At 37.7% G+C, this 25,998-nt stretch overlaps 1 protein-coding gene across 1 annotated transcript in view; it reads right to left on the bottom strand.

Annotated features, from left to right (window-relative positions):
• CFI (complement factor I) overlaps positions 1-21,218 on the bottom strand; it is a gene marked incomplete at its 3' end in the record, with an annotated part of 38,876 nt that extends 17,658 nt beyond the window's left edge. The window contains exons 1-6 of the mRNA XM_079715452.1: positions 21,087-21,218; positions 7,642-7,921; positions 5,649-5,802; positions 2,663-2,829; positions 1,679-1,792; positions 1,424-1,534 (exon numbers count right to left, since the gene is read on the bottom strand). Coding sequence (XP_079571578.1) covers positions 1,424-1,534; positions 1,679-1,792; positions 2,663-2,829; positions 5,649-5,802; positions 7,642-7,921; positions 21,087-21,143 — 883 coding nt within the window. The 5' untranslated portion in view covers positions 21,144-21,218. The remainder of the gene's footprint in view (positions 1-1,423; positions 1,535-1,678; positions 1,793-2,662; positions 2,830-5,648; positions 5,803-7,641; positions 7,922-21,086) is intronic.
• Positions 21,219-25,998: the final 4,780 nt, after the last annotated feature.

The raw sequence follows: 25,998 nt of genomic DNA, 5'->3' as shown, positions 1-25,998 counted from the left end.
TAGTCACTATCATCTCTTCCCTGGATTACTGCAGTAGCTTCCTCACTGGTTGCCCTGCTTCACCCCTTGCCCTCATACAGCCTATTCCCCACCCAGCAGCCAGGGTAATCTTGATTTAAAATGTAAGTCAGATCATGCCATTCCTCTGCTTAGAGACCCAATTTCACTCACTAACAGGCCTCACTGAATCTGCCCTGATCTTTCACCCAAGCACCGCTCCAACCTCTCCCACTGCTTGTCTTTTAACCCACTAACCCACTTGGAACACCCGCCACACTAGCCTCCTTGCTGATTGCCTCTCAAACATACTGGAATGGTCCTGTCTTAGGAACACTGCACTGGCTGTTGCCTCTGCCTAGAATACTCTTCCGCAGATGTCTGCATGGCTGGCTCCATCTTTTCCTTCGGCGCTTTGCCTAAAAGTAATAGTGAGTGAGCCTTCCCAAGCTGCCTCACCTAAAATTTCAGAACTTACTGCTACCCCCCTCCCCGGGGCATTTGATATCTTCCTTGCTTGCTTTATTTTTTTCTTAGTACTTATTATTTTACTAGATATTTTTACTTATATCTCTTTATTGTTTCTCTTCCTCCACTAGAATATAAGATCCATGAGGGGGCAGGGATTTTGAAATATTATTCACTATTGTAACCCCAGCATCTGGAACAGGACCTGGCACACATATTAAGAACTTAATAAACATCCGTTGAGTAGATGAATGAATATATTAACTTAGGGAGATTTTTCCTCCAGAAAGCATCAATGGGAGCAAGAAGTCAGTCTGTGTGGGACAGAGTAGGTACCTAGTAAATATTTTCCACCTTTGGAGGTTTTCCAATGAGCATCAAAAAGCAAAGAGCACCTACTCACTGCTTTGAAACTTGGTAAGTAAAGGGAAAGAATTAAATATAATTCTGCCTTTCTACGATGAACTGAATTTCGTGGAAACAAAATAGTTCTTCTCTATAGAATTCCAGTTAATGAACGCAGAAGGAATGTTGAGTTAGAAATTGCCATTTTTAAAGAGAAGGGGGGAGAGATAAATTAGGAGTTAACATATACACACTACTATATATAAAATGGATAACTAACAAGGACCTACTGTATAGCACAGGGAACTCTACTCAATATTTTGTAATAACCTATAAGGGAAAAGAATCTGAAAAAGAATATATATATATATATATATATATATATATATATATATATATATATATATATATATATATATATATATGTCACTGTGTTGTACACCTGAAACTAACACAGCATTGTAAATTAACTATACTTCAATAAAAATTTTAAAAAATGAAATTGCCATTTTATAGTCCCTATTGACAAATTGGCTCTAGGAAATAATTACAAAGCCTGCTAAAACCCCTGGGTCAAATAATGAAAAAAAGTAACCATGAAACTTTAAATTACCTTCACAACCAATTTCATCTTCTCCAGTAATGCAGTCCACCTCACCATTGCACTTATACTGCTTTGGAATACAAACACCCGATTTACAGAAAAAACTTCCACCTCGGCACTCTGTGCAAACATAAATACAAGAGGGGTATTTTTTTTCATTCTTAAAATGGAATGAGATGGAATCTTAATTCAATGGTAAAGTTGCTTCTACTTTCTTAGTCAAAAGAATGCTTTTGAGGGTTTAAAGGCTAGATTCATTTCTACCTTTACAGCACAACTCATCACTCTGGTCTCCACAATCATTGACACCATCACAGGCCTTCTTCTGAGGAATGTGTTTCCCATTCACACACTGAAAGGAGTCATTTGCTGGAGAAACTGTAAAGTAGGAATTATCTTTGTGAAATTTATCTATGGAGTTGTGGGTGACATCTTTATCACATGTTTGGAATAATGGGGACCTGAAGATAAAGCCAGGCACAAATAAAAAATGATATAAAATGTATGGGTGGTAGTACTGACATAGTATATATGATTAATAAGGAAACTAAATGCCAAAGCTGGCTTGTGGACGCCCTTTTATAATCTCTGAAAACCAGCATTTATTGTGGAGGTCTCTGCTCGCTGAGATGGGGAAGGGGTTTCGGGAATCAGGAGCCCTTGCTAACACTGGCGAACTCTGGTGCTCATCCATTCCTTTCACGCTACTACTTTATCCCCCACCCCCATCCTGAGGCTTACTTGGCAGTGCTGTTTACATTTTGATGGTACTTATTTTTTAGCACCAAAAAAGGCTTTGGTCTTTAATACTGTATATATGGCTAAAATATTCCAAGGTCAAGATGAAGGAGAAAAGTGGCAATGATTGCCTGAGGCACAGATGTGGTCACTTAACCATTTTAAAGAAATGTGTAATTGGCTGGACCTCTCGAGGGTGATGATGAGTTTCTTCTAATGTTTTATTAACTTGTGTTTGCTACATAAACTTTAATCCATATGTTCAAGGAATTAAAGGGGAGTCAAGCAACTTTACTTCCCATATAGGAACCTGGATAGAAGTAATATTTGAATGGCAAAAAAGGTACAATAGGGGAAAAGCACCCATTTTGGCTCTAAAACCCAAAATATGATTTTGCCATTGTGTTTGACTGGCAAGAGGGTATCTGTAATTTGTTTGTTTACTACAGACTTGACATGAAATAAATAACCTTGAAGGAAGGGAAAATATCAGGCCAGTACTCCACTAACCTGCACTCCCCGTGTAACACACCACACCAGCCAAACCCTCGGAACTGCTAGTGAGTCCCTTAGTAAAAGTACATTCAGCCAAACTGGTCTCAAATCCTCGACAATGTACATGTAGACATTCAGTGGAATTTATATGAGGATCTCTGCTTTGAGTATCAACAGCACCTCTGCAAATCAAATAAATGAAACAGTAAGGTAGAATAATTAGTACTTTGTATTTATAACTTTACTGTAGGAGGTAAAGGACTATTTCCTCTTATTTTCTACATATGGGTGATAGATTGGGCAATATGCTTAAATTCTCTGAGCTTCAATATCTTCACCTATAACAGGGAATATAACTACCTGAGTTTTGCAAAGATCAACTAAAACAATCAGTTTAAACTGACTGGCCAAAGTTCAAAACATGGCAAGAACCCACAAATATTTGTTTCCTCTCCTCTGTTTCTCATTAAGGAGGAATGCCTCTTCGTCCACACTGCTTTCTTTCCAACCTGAGATGTGTCATTCTTGGCCTCTCTCTACGGCTTAACTCCTTTTCTCTCCAGGAAGGGAGTGGATTAATTTTATCAGGGAATTTTGGAAATGTAAACCAGGAAAGGTCAGCCCAGCTCTTCCATTTTTTCCTTTTGGGTCCTCTTCACCTGCCGAATGCTGTAAGTCTTACCTGGTTGGCCCCATTGTTGCCTGGGATCAGGGAGGTTCAGTTAGTTTGATTCTAGCAGGTCCATTTTGCTTTTATGCTAAGCTATATCCTCAATTCAGTCTTGACAGTATTAAGTGATATTTTGACATCTATGTGCCATTGCTTGGACTTCTCAGTTTGTTCAGAATTTGTGTAGCTAAGAGGCTACCTCAGTGACCCGATATCTTAGAGATGATGAGTTAAGTGAGCTATTCTTCCAGAACATTCAATTGCTCCCTGCTTTTCTCTAGAAGTTAATGGGGAAAATGGGTTAAAAATAAAAGGTTGAGCAAAAATGCATCAGGCAAATATAAACAAAAATTAAGCAGTAATGGCAATATAAATATCAGATAAATTACAATGAAAGGGAAAAGAGAGCAATTAAAGGGAACAAAGAGGTTCAGATCCATAATGAAGATATAGTGGTCATGAAACTGTGCCAAACCACATCGAAATATGAGAACAGATGGGAGCCATTTGGGGCAATCTGACAGGTGAATAATCTGAAAAACCTCTCAACCTATAAATATCTAAAAGTACTAGATAAATGCCCTCAGTGAGCTCTTAAGGAATTAAGGGAAATACCCACTGTCTAAAATCAGAGAAGTCTGTTCATGAGCTTATACAAAATACAAGAACAAAAATTGGGAGATCAAAGAGTGAGAGAGTTTGCCATTAGGTTGAATCATAGGTTGTAGGTCACAAACTGTCGAAAATAAGAAATACTCTATGGCTCAATTTAATGATAAGAGACACTCACTAATGAACTACTAGCAGATGTGGTTTATGAAGAAGAAAATTGAAGCCAGAACAAAGAAGTGAGATGAAAGAAGCAACAACAAACCAGGAAGTTGGTAAACATGAAGTACATCTGAGTAAGCACTGACTGAACAAAAGTAATGATAATTGCTTTGTATATAATGATAGCAATTAACTTCAGGAATATATAAAAATAAGGTTGAACAAAATACTGGAAACTTGACACGATAATGCCATTCTTTGTATTGATATTATTCCTGAAGAGGCCAAGGACTTTCTAAGTTAACGGTTCATGGTATAAATGTAAAGATAACTGCTAAAGGAATAGAAATAGGATGTATATAATTTTCAAACAAATTAGAGGGAGAAAAAGGAGAAGATTAAGAAACAACAACAACAGCTTTATTAACCTAATAAAATTTAAAAAGGAAGAAACGAGAGGAAGCAAGTTAACTAATAAGCCCAAAACAAGATAGGAAAAATAAATTCAACAGTGTAAATAATCACAATAATGTAAATGGACTAAACTCTTCAGACAGTTATTGTCATATTGTATTTTTAAAAAAAAATTTAGATATGTGTTGTTTATAAGGGACACACTTAAAAGATAAAAGCATAGAAAACTTGTAAGTAAATAAATGGGAAAGTATTTGAATAAAGCAATCAACAAGCTTGCTTATTCTAATGGATAACACATCTATTATGCAGAACGCTGCACATGAAGCATTTAAAATATACTCAGTACAAAGCAAGTCTCAAAAAAATATTTAAACAATTGTCATCATATGGAGACGTTCTCTCTCGACAATAAAATTAAATGGGAAATCTATATAAAAAAGTTAACCAAAAGTGAACTAATATACTCATTAGGAATGTAAAAAAAGAAACTTCTAAATTATGTATGAGTCAAAGAAGAAATTATATTGAAAATTAGAAAGTATTTTGAACTGAACAATAAATAAAATATCCACTTATAGAGGGTTATGGCATGCAGATGAAGCATTACCTAGAGGGAAATTTGTACCTTAAATGCTTATATTAGAAAATAAGAAAAACTGAAAATTGATGAGCTAAGCATTTTAACTAACAGAATTAGAAAAAATACAATAGGGAAAAGAAGAGAGAGAGCCAAAGATAAAAGTCAATGAAAATAAAGAAACGAGAAAATTTACAAATACAAAAATCAAAAACACTAATCAAATAGACAAATCTCTGCAAGGTTGAGAAAAAAGTCCTATATAAACAACTTTAGGTATGAAGGGGTGAACATAATCATAGGTGAATAGAGATAATGATGAGTGTATTTGCAAGTCTACAGATGGGCAAATGATTGCATCCAGATACCTGAGCAAACTTTGGGTGCTCAGCAGTGTTCTAAGTGCTAGTTGAGCATAAACACGCTTTATCCTCATGACAGGCAGTTAATATGCTCAGGTTACAGTTGAGGAAGTTGAGGCACAGAAAGATAGGGTAATCAAAAAAAAAAAAAAGTTGGAATAATAAAATCAGCCCTGGGAAAATTCAGTGACACGAAGCACTCACAGTTGAAATCCAAGGTCAAGGCAGGCCACATTGGCCTGTGTAATGCTCCAGCTTTTCCCACACACAAACATTTTTTTATCTTGGTCTACAAGTTTTACTTCAACAATTCCTTCTGAATGTCCTTTTTCATTCTCCAAGGAAACACTAAATTGTTCTAAAATTAAAAAAAAAAGAATGAGCAATATTCAGGCACTCTTTCTCCTCTTGATTAATTCTCTAAAGTAATAAAATACATAATTTCTAATTAACTTTGAACACCATGAAGCTTTTTTTCTTTTTTTGGCTGCGTTGGGTCTTCGTTGCTGGGCATGGGCCTTCTCTAGTTGCGGTGAGCGGGGACTACTCTTCGTTGCGGTGCACAGGCTTCTCATTGCGGTGGCTTCTCTTGTTGCAAAGCACGGGCTCTAGGCGCGCGGGCTTCAGTAGTTGTGGCTCACGGGCTTAGTTGCTCTGCAGCATGTGGGATCTTCACGGACCAGGGATTGAACCCATGTCCCCTGCATTGGCAGGCGGATTCTTAACCACTACGCCACCAGGGAAGACCCACCATGAAGATTTTAACAAATGGTAAGCAATCATTTTATGAGGGCTTATTATATGTCAGTGGCTGTGCTACCCAATTGTAAAAAAAAGTACCATAAAATCTTCATATCAACCCTATGAAGATTAGGGTGATATTTATCCCTATTTTTACACATGAGGAATCTAAATTTATCCATTTTTATACATGAGATTAAGTTACTTGCTCAAGGACTGAAGCCAGGAATCTGAACCTGCTATATTGATCTGACTCCAAAATCTGTGCTCTTAAAAGTTAGCCAAGCAAATAATGAAAATGTAAGAAAGGTTTATGTATTCTCATATATTTAAGGCATTTCATGCCTCAAGAGAACAAAAGTCTGACCCTGACAAAATAATCTCCACGGTTGCTTTCGTCCTCTCCAACAAGTAAGAGAGATGGACTCAATTATGGATCTTTCTTCTTCCTGTTCCACAGTACCTTAACAGCTTAACTCAGCAATACAAAAATATTTAGGCTACTGTGTGCTGGCATACATCATGGTAACTTTAAAAAGAATGTTTTAAGCATTCTTCTGTAAATTCATGAAATGTCTGTGATAATTCATATCAGAAGACAACGAGCTTAAGGTTTGCTGTCATAGCTAAAATTTCATGAGCGCTCTCTGTGTACTATTCACAGAGCTTTACGTACATCATGTTATTTAATTTTCACGAGAGTCTTATGAATTAGGAACTACTGTTACTCACATTTTACAGATATGAAAACTGCATTCCAGAGAGGCCACATAGTTTGCAATAAGTGAGGTGGGGTTTGGAGGGGTTTACAACTAAATCTGACTGACAGTGAGACCCTTAAACCTTAAGCACTCTGCTAATCTACATATTAGGGTCCCAGCCCTCCTCACTACATTAGGCACCTGGATGAAGTCTTGACAAGCTCTCTGATCTGATGTGCCAAGTTTGCTAGGTTGGAGTATATCCTAGGCCAGCAATGGCCTGAGCTAAACCTTGGATCAGGGCTGATGGGTTGGGGCTAGGGAAAGGGGTAGGGACTGGTGGGATGGATGCTGGAAGAAATTATTGGGGCTGGGGTCCAAAGGGGTTCCATATCAGTACCAGTCTCATGTAAAGCCCTTTTCACTGGGTTCTGAACCAACTCAACAGCTCTGGGAATAATTCCTTTAGCCAAGTAGAAGTGAGAGTGGTGATCATTCTGAAGGTGCAGGGCTGGGCAGCAGAGAGTGGCATAGGCACTGAGGGGAAGGACCAGCCTCAGGGCCTCATGCTCTAGGCTCAAGGGCTGGCTAGATTCTGATGATCCCCTAATTTCTTTAGTTATCACCCCAGTTACTAGTGAGGGTCTAGAGAAGAATTTTGAGTTGTCGTCATAACATTTCATAGGAAAAGTATTTTCTAATAGAAAATATAGTAGACAATTTTCTTCTTACAAAATAAACTAGGCTTTTCCTACCTTCACCTGTGCATGTTCCTGTTTTTAAAAACTTTGCCTCTGGACGAAGACATTCCAAACTCTTTTGCTGACAGTAAGTTGGGTAGCTTTTCCCATTAACTGAACATACCCTGGTACCATTCTTTGGGCACTGATAAGGAAGTTTACAAATACAGGTCCCATCGATGCATTTCTGCCATGGTTGACAGAAGACTTTATTGCAGGAGAGATGTGTGTATTTTTCAGTTAAGCACTTTTTCTCCACGAGATCCTCTTGAGATGTGTCTGATGTTGAAGTGGACTATAAAGCACAAAATAAACATTAGCTTAGCAACAAACTAAAGTCTTTTTAAAGATGAATACATGAGCTACAAATGACCAGTGATACATGGGTATTCAGATTAATCAGTATCACTGTCCCAAAGAAATGCATACAGTATAAGACATGTTTCATCAGTGATAATTCTCTGTGCTGATAAGGGAAGTGTGACAGATAATTTTTAAACTCAAATCATGGAAATCAATGTTGATATAACCCTCTTCAGATGCTGTGTATCAAAATCTTCCCCGTCCTGGAATTTATTAAAAATAGAAAAATAGTCTAAACATATGTTATCAGGGCATCATTTAAGTATATTATGGCACATTAAAAAAGAAAAGATGAATACATGAAGGAAAGGAACAAAACAGACTCATATACCCCACAGTATAGATGAGGGTAATGTGGTCTGGTGGTTTTTAGAATCAAACAACCCTGGCTTCTAGTCTCAACTTGGGCACTTACATGGCCTTGAGCAAGTTACTTACCCTCATGAAACATGTTTCCTCATCTGTAAAATGTTTCCTTCTATTTTGCAAGGTTATTGTAAGCATTAGAAATAAAATGTGTATAATGGTTGGCAGGTACTAGGCAAGAAATCAGTGGGACCTGTTATTATTCAAAAGCCAACATAAAATTCTGCCTTTGAAGAAATCAATAAATCTCGACAGTTATGTTAAGGAGTAGAAAATTTGGTGGTAATTATAGTCTCATGGAATGAATTGAGGAATGAAATTGATTAATTCTATTAATAAATGTAAAACCATTTGCTAAACTCCTACTTTGTGCAAAATCCTGCTAAGATGAACATGACATGGGCTCTGTCTTCCAAGGGCTTGATATCTAGACAATAAGATAGAAACACACATAATAACTGGGGTAAGTGATATAACAGTCATACAAATAAGATACAGTATTCTTGGAGATCCAGAGTGGGAGAGAACAAGTCTTTCCGGGGGCATTTTTTTTTTTTTTGGCTGCTCCCTGTGGCATGCAGGATCGGGGATCCCAACTAGGGATTGAACCCATGCTCCCTGCAGTGGAAGCACAGAGTCTTAACCACTGGACCGCCAGGGAATTCCCCCCAGGGGCATTTTAAACAGCCTCATGGGGCATCCGAGCAAGGTGAGGAAGGTCAGGTGTTAGCAGAGGGTAGGTGCTAGTAAAACACAGGAGGAATGGTGCACAATGTATTTAGGGAATCGTGAGCAGTCCCAAGTGATGGGCTTGTGTGTGCTTCAACTAGGATGGTCATTGGTTAGGAAACTGGGGAGGAAGAGGCAGCAGAAGTGGAGCAAGAAAATGATTTGGAAAGACACTTGAACAAGCAAAAGCAAGAGGTCTGGACAATTTAATGCATGTAGGGGTTGACAGTAGAACTAGGTTTTGAGGCTGAGTGTTAGTAAGGATGTATAGTGCCATTAATTAATATAGACATTAAGTTAAGGTAGAGAATTATGAGTTTGGCTTGGGACCTGTTAATTCTGATATGCCTGAAGGATGTGCATTTGGAGATATTTTGTAGAAAAGGGAAATGTGTGTCCGAAGCTTGGAAAACAGACGATTAGCTCATTCATCAATTAATTCACTGAATGATTTAGTAAGCACCACTCTGTGCCAGAGAACAGCCTGAGGCTAGGATCAGAGGGATAAAAATCCCTGTCTAAGGAGTACACCAACCAGAAGAGAGGCAGGCAAGCCTGACTGACAGTTTCCCTGGTAGATGTGGGCCGGGGATGCTATTAGGACAGTGGTCCCATGGCCTGACTAGGAGGCTTGAGAACATCTCCAAGAAGAGCTGATGTCTGGGATGAGCACTGCGAGCACTGAGGAGTCAGCTGGCAAGGGTGGTGGGAGGTGCTCGGGGCAGGATTGTGAGAACAAGAACAGCAAGAACAGGGAGCCACTGAGAGACTAAACAGTGGAGCAAATTTGCATTTGAGGAAGATCTTTCTGGAGATCAGATCAGACAAACAGGCAGGAGGCCAATTAGACCTGCAGGAATCCAGAGGAAATACAATGAAGGCTGGGAATAGGTCAACGGGGTCAAAAGCCAGTTGTGGAAAGTCAACACTCTCTCTTTGTCCCCTAGACACCCCCTTTGGAGGATGGACATCCTTTATTCCAGTCTCCCCAGCCTCCAACCATAACACACCCCCAACCTTGCTCAGTGCCCTCCAGCTGCAGTAACAGCAAGCTGGGGCAGAAACAAATTGAACGATCTTTAAGGGCTATGATGAAGATAAATAAAAACCAGTCATTTAAAAACCACACAAAAATTTGCAAAAGCTGTGAAAGTCATTCTATCCAACATGCTTTTCAGTAAACTTTATCAAATAGCCAGGAAATTTGACAAATTTGTCATTAACTACACTGGTTTTTGACACACTGATCTAGAATAAAATCTAGTAATTACATACCTTTCATGATTCCATGTACCTCTTTTGTAGCACTTATTAGAGTTGACAGTTTTGTAATCACTTAGCTCCTAAGTCTTCCACTGACAAAATTTAAGTGCCCTGACAGCTGGGACTGTCAGCTTTTACGTATCACCTTTCTACTGAAAGAGCAATACTCTAATTGGGTGCAAGCAGAAAAAACTTGATTTTTTTCCCCAAATGTATCCCTTTCTGAGGTGTCATTTTTCCTTGATCTCTAGAAAGAAACTTGGGCAAGTGCTATCAACTTTTCAGTCACTCTTAGATTAGAGCAAAAATGAAAGATTAAAAGACTTTTGGTCCCAGGAACAGTCATATATTACAATGTCCAGTTTTGGGTAATCATTTAGACTCTGACCTTCATTTCAGTTGAAAGGTCCTTTCTCCTAGCTCAGACTTTCTTCAGGGGCATGGTGGGCCTGGTATTCATTGAATGAATGGTGAAAAACAAAAACAAAAACAAAAAGAGAACACTGAGGAGAATTTTACATTTTAGAAGCTGAAGATTTTAGGAGCATGGGCTCTAGGCGCGTGGGCTTCAGTAGTTGTGGCTCGCGGGCTCTAGAGCACAGGCTCAGTAGTTGTGGCACGTGGACTTAGTTGCTCTGCGGCATGTGGGATCTTCCCAGAGCAGGACTCAAACCCTCCATGTCACCTGCATTGGCAGGCGGATTCTTAACCACTGCACCACCAGGTAAGTCCCAAGCCTAGTATATTTTTAAACAACAGGTACTTTTTAAACAACCCCCCTATGGAACAAAATTATTTTCAGTAAAAATCATGAAAGAAATGAATAATAAATTATATAGAAAAATTTAAACAGCAAATATTTTCTTTTATTGAAATTTCATATATAAATATATACAAAATCAATCATGCTTGTGAAAAATAAAAAAGTAAAAAGTAGGGCTTCCCTGGTGGCGCAGCGGTTGAGAGTCCGCCTGCTGATGCAGGGGACACGGGTTCGTGCCCCGGTCCAGGAAGATCCCACATGCCGCGGAGCAGCTGGGCCCGTGAGCCATGGCCACTGAGCCTGCGCATCCGGAGCCTGTGCTCCTCAACGGGAGAGGCCACAACAGTGAGAGACCCGCATACCGCAAAAAAAAAAAACACAAAAAAGTAAAAAGTAAATTTCATAGTACGGTACAAATAAGGAAAAAAGTACTAGACAAATATTTTAAATTTCATTCATATACTTAATGAAAAAGGAAAAACTATACCTATATATAGGCCTGTTGCAGTAATGAATAACAATATTACAGTTTAAGAATAATTAAATATATTAATAAAAATAATAAATTTCATTTTAAAGATACTGAATAGTATCTTTCAGTATCTTTACCTAATCTGATATTTTACCTAATATTAGGTAAAATATTTCCTGTATGAACTACTCTTTGCACTTAGCAAACAAAAATATTACACCTTTCAGGCTGCATTGTTTTTACTATTTTATATTTTGAAAACAAAAATTCCAAATGGCCATTAGAATGACAAAACTGAAAAACTCACCTTTTTTTGTTTCTTCATTCTTATAATCACTGTGACAACACTTTATTTTGAATCTATTATAAATTCAGGAAAACGTAAGAACGTAGAGTTTGAAGATGAACTATACTTGAAGCGAATTTGAACAATTCCAATGCATATGAGACTGCCTATGTCAGGGTAGAACTGAAAGTTGGCTGAATTAACTTCCATTTTTAATATAATGTCTATTAAAGAATAAGTTTTAAAAAGTGCTTATTTGAAGTTTACATTTGTATTTTAAAAACTCAACCTCAGCAACCCCAGCAATTGTTAATAGTGCCATCTAATAAAATAGCCACTAACTAAAAGTGGATATTTAAATTAAAATTATTAAAATTAAATGGGAATTCTTCTGTTTCTAGTCAAGATAGACTTATAAGGGTACTAAAGCTACCCTAGTTCTTATTCAGCCTAAACCAATCAAGAAATGGACAAAATACAGATGACAATGATTTTCAAGACACTGGACATCAGGCAATGAAAGGTAGAGATCCCTGAGACTAAAGAAACAAATGAGGTAATTGAGCCCTACAGCTGTTCCATGTGATTTTCTTCAGAGAGTTTCCAGACTATGGTGTGGAGAGGAGGAACTTGAGCTGAGCCCAAGGGACTTCTTGAGTTGAGGAGACAAAGCTGAGAGTCTTGGGAGACCAAGGCAGCTATACTTCACAGAATAAAGTACTGGAAACAAGTAAGTGGCATAGAGAGAGAACTTTGTAACTCTGTAGAAGATCCCCTTTTAATTGTTCAGCTGAGTATTTATCAGCACCCAAATGTGAAGAAACTACCAGAGACTGGGGAAAGAACCACCCAATAGAAATCAAGGTAACAGGGCCCACGCTCAAATGGTGCCATGAATAGTGCTTTTTCTCAACATTCAGACTGGAAAATTCCATTATTCCTGGGGCATTGGAAGGAGTACAAAGAAGGATCTTGCCTCAGTAGTATGGAACAATTAGTCCTAGACTGAGCATTGTTCTGGTCCTACCTATGAATGCTCAAAAGCAAGACCTAAAAGGACCAAACTGTTTTCAAGTAACTTAACTGCATCTCAGAACAAAGCTCAAGAATATGTATAGGAATACAAAAATACTCAGCATCTAACAGGATAATATTCCTAATAGTTGGCATCCAATAAAAAAAATACAGGCATGCAAAAATACAGGAAAATATGACCCACAGTGAGGAGAAAAATTAAATTGATTGAAATTTACCCAGAATCCCTAATATTGATGTCAGAATTTGCAGGCAAGTATATTATATTTATTATAACTGTATTCCATATGTTTAAAAAGTAGAGACAAGAAAAATATATAAGAGATCCAAATTGAACTTCTAGGGATGAAAATGACAATATCTGAGATAAAAATACACTGGATGGAACTAACAACAGATAGGACACTGCAGAAGATTAACAAACCTAAAGATTTATTAATAGAAACTATCCAGAATGAAATGTGGAAGTAATAGAGATTTTTTTTTTAAAAGAACGGGGTATGAGTGAGCTGTGGGACAGGTTCAACTGGTGTAGTATACGTAGTATATGTGTAATTGGAGTTCCACAGGAGATGAGAATGAGATGGGAACAAAAAAGTTATTTGAAGAAATAATGGCTGAAACTTTTCCAAATTTGATAAAAATGATAAATCCACAGATTCAATAAACTTAATGAATCCCAAGCAGAAGAAACATGAAGGAAACTCCACCAAGGCATATCATCTCAAATTGCTCAAATAACAACAGTGAGAAAATCTTTAAAACAGCCAAAGAAAAAGACCTATGTGCAAAGCCACAAAGGTAAGGGTGACAACAGAGGTCTCATGCAAGTGAGAAGACAGTGAAGCAACATTTTAAAAATACCAGAAAAAAAACCCCTGTCAACCTATAATTCTATATCCAGCAAAAATATCACTTGAAAATTAAGGCAAAATAACAACCTTTTTAGACATACAAGAGTTGAAAGAACTAATCACCAGTGTATCTGCACTACAAGAAATGTAAAAAAAAAAAAAAGTCCTTCAAGCAGAAGGGAAATTATCCTAGATGAAAATCTGTAGCTACATGCAGGAATGAAGAATACTGGAAATATCTGGAATTTTTTATATGGGGGTGGGGAGGAGGTAGCCGTTATCTCTGCTTTGTACCTTTTCTTGTAGTATCTTTGACTTTGGTATCAGAGTAACACTGACCTCATGGAATGATTTAGGAAGTAAGTATTCTCTCCTTTTTGGGGGTGGGGGTGGGCAAAAGAGTTTGAGAAGATTTGGTGTTGTTATTTGGTAGAATTCGCCAGTGAAGCCATCTGGTTTTGGACATTTCTTTGATAGAAGTTTTTTCTTTCTTTCTTTTCCTCCTCCCTTCCTTCCTTCCTTTCTTTTCTTTCTTCCCTTCTTTCTTTCTTTCTTCCTTTCTTTTTAAATCACTGATTTAATCTCTCATTACATGTCTGTTCAGATTTCCTATTTCTTCTTGAGTTGGTTTTGATAATTTGTATATTTCTAGGAATTTGTCCATTAATCTAGGTTATCTAATTTGTTGGCATATAATTGTTGACAGTATTCTCTTATCATTCTTTTGATTTATGTAAGGTCAGTAATAATGTCTCCACTTTCTGATTTTATTTATTTGAATCTTCTCTGTTTTTTATCAGTCTAGCTAAGGTTTGTCAATTTGGTTGATCTTTTCAAAGAACAAAATTTTGGTTTAATTGGTTTATTGTCTTACTATTTTTAGAATTTTTTCTGTTTCTATTCAAATATTTATTATTTCCTTCCTTCTCCTAGCTTTGGATTTAATTTGCTCTTCTTTTCTAGTTCTTTAAGGTGTAAAGGTAGGTTATTGATTTGAGATTTTTGTTCCTTTGTAATGTAGGTATTTACTGCTACAATTTTCCCCCTAAGTACTGCTTTTGCCAATCCCATATGTTTTGGAATGTTGTATTTTGTTTTCACTCATCTCTAAGTATTTTCCAATTTCCTTTATTATTTCTTCTTTGACTACTGGTTAAGAGTATGCTGTTTATGTTCCACATATTTGTGAATTTTCCAGTTTCCCTTCTGTTACTGATTTCTAGCTTTATTCCATTGTCTTTAGAGAAGGTACTTCATCTGATTTCAATATTTTTAAATTAATGAGATATATTTTGTAGTCTAACATATGGTCTATACTGGAGAAGTTCCACGTGCACTTGAGAAAAGAGTGTATTCTGCTGTTGCTGTGAGGAGTGCTTCTATATGTCTAGTTGTCAAGTCAGGTTGGCTTACAGTACTGTTAAAGTCCTCTATTTCCTTACTGATCTTCTGCCTAGGTTTTCTCTTCATTTTGAAAAGTGGGTATTGAAGTCTCCAACAATTATTGTAGAATTGTCTCTTCCTCCCTTTAATTGTCAATATTTGCATCATGAATTTGGGGCTCTATTTTTTGGTGTGTATATGTTTATAAATATATATTTTTAACAAACTGACTGTTATCAATATCTAATGTCTTCTTTGTCTCTTGTAACAAGAGAAAATTAAGGTCAATTTTGTCTGATATTAGTGTGGCACTCCAGGTCTCTTTTGGTTACTATATGCATGGAATACTGTTTTCCATCCTTTCACTTTCAACCCATTTGTGTCTTTGGATCACAGATTTGTCTTACAGATAGCATATAATTACATCTTTCTTTTAAAAAATAAATTCTACCAATCTATGCCTATTTATTAGAGAACTTAATCCTTTTACATTTAAATTAATTACTGATAAGAATGCCTCACTTTTGACATTTTGCTATTTGTTTTCTGTATGGCTTATACCTTTATTTTCATTTCCTCCATACTGCCTTCTTTCATGTTTAGTTGATTTTTTTGTAGTGAACAATTTTGATTTTTTTCTCATTTTCTTTTCTTTTTGATTATTTAAAAAATATTTTCTTTGTGGTTACCATGGGGATTATACTTAATATCTTAAATTTATATCAGTCTAGTTTGAATTCATACCAACCTAGCTTCAAGAGCATATACATACTCTGCTCCTGTACAGTTCCATCCCCTTTTATGTTGTTACTGTTATACGTTACATCTTTATACATTGTGTGCCTGTTAATTTATAATTTTTAAATACATTTGTCTTTTAAACAGTGTAGGAAATAAAAAGGAGTTACAAGCCAAAAATAAAATTACATTGGCTTTTGTATTTATCTATGTAGTTACCTTTACTGGAATTCTTTATTTCTTCATATGGCTTCAAGTTACTGTCTAGTGTCCTTTCATTTAGCCTGAAGGACTTCCTTTCTTGTAGTGTCTTTCTTTCCTTCTTCCTTCCTTCCTTCCTTCCTTCCTTCCTTCCTTCCTTCCTTCCTTCCATCCATCTTTCCTTTTTCTTCTTGTAGTGTGTTTCTTATAGAGCAGGTATACTAGCACCTTCATCAGATTTTGTTTACCTGAGAATGTTTTAATTTCTCCTTCATTCTTAAAGGATAGCTTTGCTGGATATAGAATTCCTGGCTGATAGTTCTTTTCTTTCAGCACTTAAAAAATGTCATCCCATTGTCTTCTGGCCTTTATGGTTATTGCTGAGAAAGATGCTGCTAATCTTATTGAGGATCCTTTGTCCATGATGAGTTGCTTTTCTCTTGCTGCTTTCAAGATCTTCTGTTTTGTTTCTCGGCTTTTAATAACTTCATTATTTTGCGTCTTGGTGTGGATTTCTTAGTGTTATCTTTTTGGGGACCAGTAAGCACCCTGAATCTGTAGATTCATTATCTGTTATCAAATTTAAGAAGTTTTTGGCTATTATATCTTCAAATATTCTCTGACCCTTTCTCTCTTCTCCTTCTGAGATTCCTATTTTGTATATATTGATGGTATCATACAGGTCTCTTAGGCTCTTATTCTTTTTTCTTTCTGTTCCTCAGATTGGATAATTTTTTTTTTTTTTTTTGTGGTACGCCAGCCTCTCACTGTTGTGGCCTCTCCCATTGTGGAGCACAGCCTCCGGATGCGCAGGCCCAGTGGCCATGGCTCATGGGCCCAGCCGCTCCGCGGCATGAGGGATCTTCCTGGACTGGGGCATGAACCTGTGTCCCCTGCATCGGCAGGTGGACTCTCAACCACTGCGCCACCAGGGAAACCCTGATTAGATAATTTAATTGAACAATCTTCAAGTTGATTTACTCTTCTGCCTGCTCAAATCTGCTATTAAAACCCTCTAGTGAGTTCTTTGTTATACTTTTCAGTCTAATTCCTTTTATGATTTCTGTCTCTTCACAGATATTCTCTATTTGTTCATACATCATCCTCCTTGTTTTCTTTAGCTCTTTGAACATATTTAAGATGGTTGACTTAAAGTCTTTGTCTGGTAAGTTCAAAGTCTGTTCTTCCTCAGAAATAATTTCTGTTAATTTTTCCTGTGAATAGGACATATTTTCTTTGCTTCATTACATGCTTCATAATTTTGGGTTGAAGACTGAATATTTTGAATATTATAATGTAGTAATTCTTGAAATCAAATTCTTTCTTCTCCTCAGGGTTTGCATCCCTTGCTTTCTGTAGATTGTAGCTGTTTGTTTACTAACTTTTCTAAACTGTTTTTGTAAAGTTTTTTTTTTGTCTTGTGTGGTCCCTGAAGTCTTGGTTCCTTTACCTTGCATTCAGCTAGGGTTTAGACAAAGATTTCCTTGAAAACAAGGAATCAGAAAGAGAGAAAGAGAAAGGGAAAGGGGGGGGAAGAGAAAGAAAGAAAGAAAGAAAGAAAGAAAGAAAGAAGGAAAGAAAGAAAGAAAGGAAAGAAAGAAAGAAAGGAAAGAAAGAAAAAGGAACCTCTTAAATTGAAAACAACAACAACAAAAAAAACTCCCCCAGATTTGCAAATTGGCTCTGTGCTGGGGCACTCCTTCAATGCTTAACCAGGCCATTTACAATTATGTCTTAGCCTTTACTTCATGCTTGCACTGAGCCTGGAGGTATAGGCTTAGAGTCTTAGGTGTTTTCTGAGCTGCATCCTGCCCTGGGTATGTGTGCTGCTTTCTAAATTCCCCAGTATACACAGGGACTTTTGAATGCACTAATTTCCCATTGAAACTCTAACTTTTCCTTCCAAGCTTTGGCACGCTATTGTATGTCTCAAATGTAATCTTTTGCCCAGGTGGCTGTAGGTTGTTTTTTTGCTTGCTTTCTAATGTTCTTGAGAAACGTCTGCTGGCTTTCCACTCTGAGTTCCAAGTTAGATGAAACAAAGACAAGTACATTGTGTCAGTCTTTCAAGTAGCCCCCGGGTAGGTTAGAACAAACACAGTTCTTTTTAAATAAATTCTGCTCTCCTCCTTTTAGAGCTAGGGACTAGAGTTCCATGCTGGGAATGTGGACTGCCATCTTCAGGACTGTCACTGAGTTGGGAACAGGGTTGGGTAAGGGCAAGTAGAAATGCTACAGTTTTCCTACCATTTTTAAATTGCCTTTTTCCTTCATTCAGCATTCACTTGGGTGCTGTAGACCTCTGATAACTGGAGTTCTGACGAAGGTGGTTCTGAAAGTTTGCTTGATTTTTCTATTTTTTTTGTGGAGGGACAAGTGTTTGGATTTTCCTACTCTGCCACGGTTGCTGACATCACTCTCTGCATTGTGTGTTGCCTCCTGTGCATATTCTCTTTCCAGCATTTTGTCACTCTGCTGAACATCACCCTACTTCTTTCCTCCCAAAATACTACCCATATAAACCAAGGTTTTCAATATGCTTGTAGGGTAAAGTAAAAATGTAAGGTTTCAGTCAGGGGTTATGTCACAGCACAGTACTATAACTGTAGGTAACCATATTGACTGAAATATCTGGCTTCCCTGTTCTTTAATATCCCTTGGTTATTGATGCAGCAGCCACTCCCTCTGTGCTCTGAGTTTCTCTCCCATCCTTTCCTAAGTTCCCTTACCTCTTTGTCTGGGTAGGTTCAGTAAAACCAGAATTCTCATTTCACTATTCAGAACAACTTAAGTCTAACCCACTGCCAGCCCACCCCATCACTGACATCATTGATTCAGTGACGTAATCCACCCATCATTGATATATGATGGGTGGATTATCAGTCCATCAAAATGGACTCCAAATCAGTCCATCAGAATGTTTTGATATAAAAAGGGAGTAGGGCTTTTTATTCCCTAGAAGGAAATCTGCTCCCAGCTTTCAAAATAACAAACGTTTCTCCTAGCTGTACATATTTTATTTCATGTTGAAAATGTAGATATATTTTAAAACTTCTTTGAACACATTTATGTTGTCTCTATGGTAACCTCCATTTTAAAATGGTTATTTCTCAGCAGGTGGGATACAAAATCATTCCATTTTATTTTATAAACTAATATTTTAAGAAGTTCTGGAATTTTCACAAATGTGATATTAACTCTTTTCAAAATGCTGTTTCTTAAAGGAATGAAGACAAATTTATTGTTGGATGATTTTTCAGTAAAAGAAAGAGGCTCTTTTCCTTTGTGTAAGTGAAAAGTACTATATTCAGGTTTTTTTTTTTTTTTTTTTTTTTTTGCGGTACGTGGGCCTCTCACTGTTGTGACCTCTCCCGTTGTGGAGCACAGGCTCCGGACGCGCAGGCTCAGTGGCCATGGCTCACGGGCCCAGCCACTCTGCGGCATGTGGGATCCTCCCGGACCGGGGCACGAACCCGTGCCCCCTGCATCGGCAGGCGGACTCTCAACCACTGCGCCACCAGGGAAGCCCTGTTGTTTTTTTTTTTTTTTTCCTGTTTTTTGTCCAGGAATCCAAAATGTGGCTGAAATATCTATTTTTCAAAAAACAAATTTTTCTTGTTATAATGCAACATATTTATTTGGTATTTAAAAAAGAAAAATAAAGTGAATAAAACAGAATTTCTGAACTCTGAAAATTCATAAATGCATAAAACAAAATAAAAATCACCAGCAATCCCATTACTTAGAGATACCAACTGTTATTTATTTGATATACATTCCTCATGAACTTTTAAATTGCCATTTATATAAGCAGTTATATGTGTGTATTTGTGTGTGTGTGTGTGTGTGTATTTTTCTCTTTAACAAAAATAAGATTTTTTAGTGAGGGTTTTTTTATTTCAATAAATATAAAAGCACAATTTTAATGGCTACATGATAGTTCATTTATGGACTACAATAATTTAATCGATTTTAATCAACAAGCACTTACTTTACTTCCATTTGTTCTATACTATAAACATTGAATATATATTTTAGAAGTTACAAGAAACAAAGTATATAATTCTGATTTCTTAGGTAGTTTTCTCTAAATATTTGCTGCTATAAACAGGCATTAAAACAAATTCTGGAATTGTTTCAAAACTCTTTGATCACAAAAGCAGGCAACCATCAATAAGTATCTAAAATGTCTTAAACATTTCTAACTTTAATAGATCAGCTTTCAGACTGCCTACAACCTGTCATTTCGGTTTTAACTCCTTGAGTTGCCTACAAAGTCTCTACTCTGATCAAATGGGTTTATTCATCTGGAAGAGCCCAGTACTGTGCTATCTTTCTGCCATAACACTTGCTGCTTTTTCAGGCTGAAAAATCACTTCCTCTTGCTCTCCACTGATCAAATCTAATCCAGAATTATAGGCCTAGCTCAAATCCTATTTGACCCATAAACTCTCCCTGACTTCTTAGCAGGAAGGGACTTTTCCTCTCGTTAATGTCCCTTGGCAGATAGTATTTGTACCATTTTTTGGCAATTAAATATATATGTCTTTTAAAACTTCCTTCTCTTGTGTTTTCATATATTATTTAAATTTTGCTTATTTCCTCATTGGCATACTTGTATCGTCTTTCTACAACTGTACCAAATGGTTACTGAAGGAAGAGATCAGTCTTGCCATTTGCCCAGCACTCTACCTTGCACACAGATAGAGGGAGCTTGATAAATGTTTACTGATTTAATAATTACTGTAAATATAGATCTATATTAGTAAAATTCTCATTCAGTTCAATTTCTATGCACAGAGAATAGCATATGGAAAAAACAATTTCTTAAAGCTCTTTCATCAAGATGTTAACATAAAATCTTTGTTACTGACTAGATACTCTCATTTTTGGCACCTGAACTATGTAATCCTTAAGTCAAAATAGTATCCTTAAGATGTTTTCTGTATTTTTATAGTATTTGAAATATCTACTTAAAATAGTTTGCATAAATATTGAATTACTTACCTCACAAAAACTTAAGCAGAAGCACAAAAGTAACAGAACAGCATGAGCAAGCTTCATGTTGGAGACAATCAGGGTCTGTATCTCTACTGTGGACTCTTCTGCACCTCAGATATTCTTTTGAAATTTAATTTTTAACCTCTGAAAAAATATTTAAAAAGAGCAATCCTCCTAAAGAGCTTTGTACTTTTGAACTCATGTAGATTTTGGCAAAACTTCAGAGTTTTACCGTAACTGAAACCAAAAAAGGCCTCAGTAAATAGCTGAGGGACTGTTTCCTGAAGAGGAAACTGATGCCCCACCTTGATACTGAACAATGCCTCATTCTGTTTTCTAGAGAAGACAGAAATCACTAGAAGAAATTTCTTATATTTTGGTAAAATAGAATTATATATTTTTCTTTAAGGACAAAAACTAGGAAATGCTAAGAAGTAAAAGTCCATCATATTGAAGGTTATGCTGAATACATTAAAAATCCTCACCAAAACACTTCCTTTCATTCACAAGTTGTTCTGTGATCAAATTATTTTCTCTAAGCAGAAATGCTGTCAACAGTTTGGATTCTCCTGAAGCAGATGTGAGACAGAGTTTGGGGTGTGAGATACTTATCAGGAATCAGCTCCTGGGAAAGGAAGGGATGAGAAGCAGGAATGAGCAGAAAGAGAAATCAGACTGCAATGCAGGTTCAACAAAGCCTTGCCCAGCTCATGGGGGCCTCTGGAGCAAGAGTGGCCAGTCACAGTGGCCCTGGGTCGTGCAGAAATGGCTGAATCCTGCCTGCCTTGCTCAGTCACCTGGTGAGGGTTGCCCAGGAAATGCTTGCCCTTAGCTGAGGCAGGTCTCTGTCGCTGAGGCAGACCTTGAAGGATCTGACAGTTAGTTGCTGTCAGAAGGAAGTGTCAGCTGACCACACACTTCATGGCCAGGCAGCCAGACCTTCCTTGAAGGCGGATCTGGGAAACTCATCTCCCTGTCTTTCAGAGTCTACCATTTGCACCTTTTAGACCTACTTTCCATATATGCTTCAAGGGCAGCTCCTTCAAAACTGCAGTGGACCTTTCTTCCTGAGAGATTATTTAGGAGAGGGAGGTTGCGGAGAGGGGGAGGGGAGGGAACTGTAGCCCCTGCCCTTGCAGTTGACCTTGGGGCTGCAGTTGATACTCACCCCCTGCCTCCTTCCTATCCATTATAGACTCCCTTCACCCTGAGTTTCCACCTCTGCTGACCTCAGTGACTTACCTGGTGGGATGACCCACAACCTCTTCCAGGAGTTATCCAGCCCCTGATTACCATTCACTTCTCAGACCATAGTTGCTGTTTCTATCCCTTTACTGTCACAAGAGACACCTGAGCAGCTCATATGGTTCCATACACATTTCTCTCTACCCTCATTGTATAATAGCAGCCTAACTTCCTCTGAAGGATCAGGGTCAGTTACTCCTGTCAAGATGGTGACGCCTCCTCTTTCCTGTTGGTCCCCAGACACAAGCAGCTCAGTGTGCACCAGGCAGAAGGCTCACCTTATAATTCAGTGGGATTCCTGTTGTGCCAAAGGACAAAAGTGTGCTTCCTGTGAGGAACAGACCTCAGAGTACAAAGTGTGGTGACAAGAGCACACGGCCTCCAGGTGGTCATCAGAAGTGATGGTAAGTGTGGTTATTCCTGCTTCTGTTCCATGGCTCCCAGACCTGTCTTCTCTCTGTTGGGGAAACAATGCATATACTGCTTCCTGGAGGATAGCACCCAGTGCTCACAGAGTATTGCCTTTAAGTAGCACCTCAGCGTGGCATTCACCAGGCTACTCTAATGCTCCATAAGGCTGCCAGCTTCACAGTGTTATAGTATGTGATATGACCAGTGGATTGCATGGTCATAGGCCCACGCTCACATCTCCTTTGCTATAAAGTGGGGAATTCCCTTGTCTGGCAGGATGTTATACGGGATCCCCTGTTGGAGGATTAAATACTCTGTAATCCTTTAGCTCATGATCTTGAGGCCCTGCAGACAGAAAAGGTACATCCTTACCCACAATTTATGTCTATTCCTGTGAGAATGTACCACTGGCCCTTTTAAAATTGAAAGAACTGAATGTGTCAATTTACCAGCAAGTAGCTAGCTGGTATCCTTGATGAATTGTGCCGTCTTGGGAGCTCAGTTGTGCCATCTTGGGGGCTTGGTATCCTTGATGAGTTGTGCCATCTTGGGGGCTCAGCATTGGTCTCTGTTGCTGTCAGATTGGACATTTGTTGATGGCAGTTGCTAAAGAAACCTTCAGGGCCCATGCTATTGGCCTCATGGGTATCTTCCATCTCTGCCACCATGGCTACTTTATTCTTGTGCCCATTGTGCTAGTACTGAGGTGGTTGATGACTGAGATTGGCTGATTATCAATTGGCTGAGTCATTTTGTTGATTATTTATTACTTTTCTTTGGTGGATGTTCTCTGGTGGGCATTAACATGTGATAAAAAGATTTTTACACTTCAGCCCTACTCCTATATGTACATCCACGTTTCTCCCCTTCTAGAAACTGTGATTCCGTATATAGTCTAACCTTAGGCCACTTATTTTTCCACACAAAGTGGAGAGCCAGGTGTGCCACCTGAAGCTCTGCCCATGGGGACGACTTTCTTTCACCACTGTCTTTCAGAACCATTACTAAGTATGGCTGTAATGCAGCTGCTATTTTCAGGTTGTACCTTCATACTGAGCCCATCTGTGAACCAAACCCAAATTTTTCCCTCCTCCTTTAGCTGGTCATTACCAGTCTCCGCAGAGCCACAGGTGTGAGCTGAGGGAGGAACACAGGTGCAACAGTTTAGATTTGGGGGAAAGGGGGGAATTGGGGCCACCTGCTCATGTACTTTGCTTGTGCCCTTTTTTGCTGTTTATATTTGGTTCCAGATGTAACATTTTCATCTTACGTTTTTGCTAGGCCTCCTCAGCTTTGTACTTCATGGGTCTGTTAGGACCCAGCTCATAATGGGCATCTCTGCCACAAGGTGACACAGTGTCATGTTCGGTTGTTCCACATTTACCAGGGTTCAGTAGTGCCTAGGTTGTTTCTCAAAAAGAATATAATTCTCTGCTACAAATGGCATGGCCTTGCTCCAGAACCCCAGGGTCCTGTATTGTAGTTCTCCCAGAGTCTTCCTCAAACACTCCACAATGTTTTCTCCCACCATTGATACCTCCAACACTGCAGGGTCTTCTGGATTAGTGCAGAACTCTTTCCTGCTCTGGTAGCCAATGAACTATTCTTCAGTGTGAAATATTTGCCCAGAAGTCAAATATTCCCCAAAGGGAATATCCCCAAAGAGGCTCACTAAATTTTGTGCTTCCTTCTTTGTGAAAAGAAGTACAAGACATAATAATTTATCTTTTAATTTAGAGAAGATGTTCTGGAAGGTTTCTGAGCACTGTTTTCCTAAAATTTTACTGATGTACCAGGATTTATCACCTCTGGAGCATGTGTGTCTAATCAAGGCATTCAGTATGTTAGCCACCTCTTGCTTATCTGCTCTGATTAAGGTAATGCCATTAATGTAATAAAACAATGTAATGTTTTATAAGAAGTCCAGGTGATACCCAGATTTCTTCAGACTTTATTATGGCAGAAGTTGGGATATAAGACCTATGAAAAAATTCTAAATGTGTACTGTTGTTCATCCCACAAGAATGCAAACTGTTTCCAATATTCTTTTCTGCTTAAAATACTTATAGTGGTTTTGGTTTTCCTGACCAAATTCTTATTGATATACTTTATAATATTGCTAAAACTAGAATCAAGGTTCTTATCTCTAAAAGAAATTTTATTGAAACAAATATTAAACCTTAGGTAGGGGGTGAAATTTCTAAGCTTAGAAAGAAGAAAACAAAAATACATCTATATATTAAGTTATGTTAAAAATTTTATAACAAAAAAAGCACTGAAAAAAATGAACTAAGCATGCAACTCAGGATACCATTAAAAAAATAACAAAAAGAATCAAAATGATAGAAAGGAACTAATAAAGACATAAGCAATAGTAAATAAACCGAAAAGTAAAAAAGTAGTGGACTTGATAAATAACACGAGTCATTTTGAGAGATAATTTTTGAAAAGAGAGAGTAAAACAATTTTAGAGGAAAGCTATTTAAGTGGACATTTTTAGGGGGCTGCCAACATCCATTATCCTTTATAATAGGTTCCCAATTTTCTGTGTGGAATTATCTTTCTTCTATTATGAGTTGTTTTGGTGGGAGAGTAATTCCAGCCACCTGCTTTCCAAATGGAAGTTGAGAAATCCATATCCAGCCTCTTTCCATTCCTTTTTATAGCCCAGGGACTGATCAAAGAGTCTCTCTCTCTCTCTGGTGTTTGAGTCTTGAGTTAAGTGATAAGAGAACAAAGAAACAGTTGTGGATTATTTATTGAGGCAGCAGAAGCAGCAGCAGCAGCACACTAGTTAGACTGCTTCAGCTATAAGATAAGCTTCTTTTGATTCCTTTTGGCCTCGTTAAGTATCTTTAGTTCTTAAGCCTAGGTGCTTAGTCACCTGTCAGTACTGTAAACATCCTATTATCTTCCAAGTGAATTTTCTTTTACTAAAGTTAGCCAGAGTTGGTTTGGTGGCTTGTCACTTAGAACCTTAAGTGATAAAATCATGTGCAATTTATGAAATAATCTGAAGATCTGGAAGAAAATTTCCAGGAAAATAGAATTATTGGAATTGACTCAGGAAGAGATAGAAAATTCAAATAAATTAATAGCTAAGAAGACATGGAAAAGTTAAAGATTTTAAACCCCCAAAGATACTAAGTTTTACCAACTCTTTTAGGAAAGATCCTTCTTCTGTTATTTAAACTTTTCCAGAACATGAAAAAAGATAAAAAGCTTTCCAACTTATTAGCAATACTCTAATATACTTATCCAA

Source organism: Hyperoodon ampullatus (assembly GCF_949752795.1).
Source record: "Hyperoodon ampullatus genome assembly, chromosome: 1".
Lineage (NCBI taxonomy): Eukaryota > Metazoa > Chordata > Mammalia > Artiodactyla > Ziphiidae > Hyperoodon > Hyperoodon ampullatus.
The sequence above is the reverse complement of the archived record's forward strand: the minus strand, read 5'-3'. Positions and strand labels throughout refer to the sequence as shown.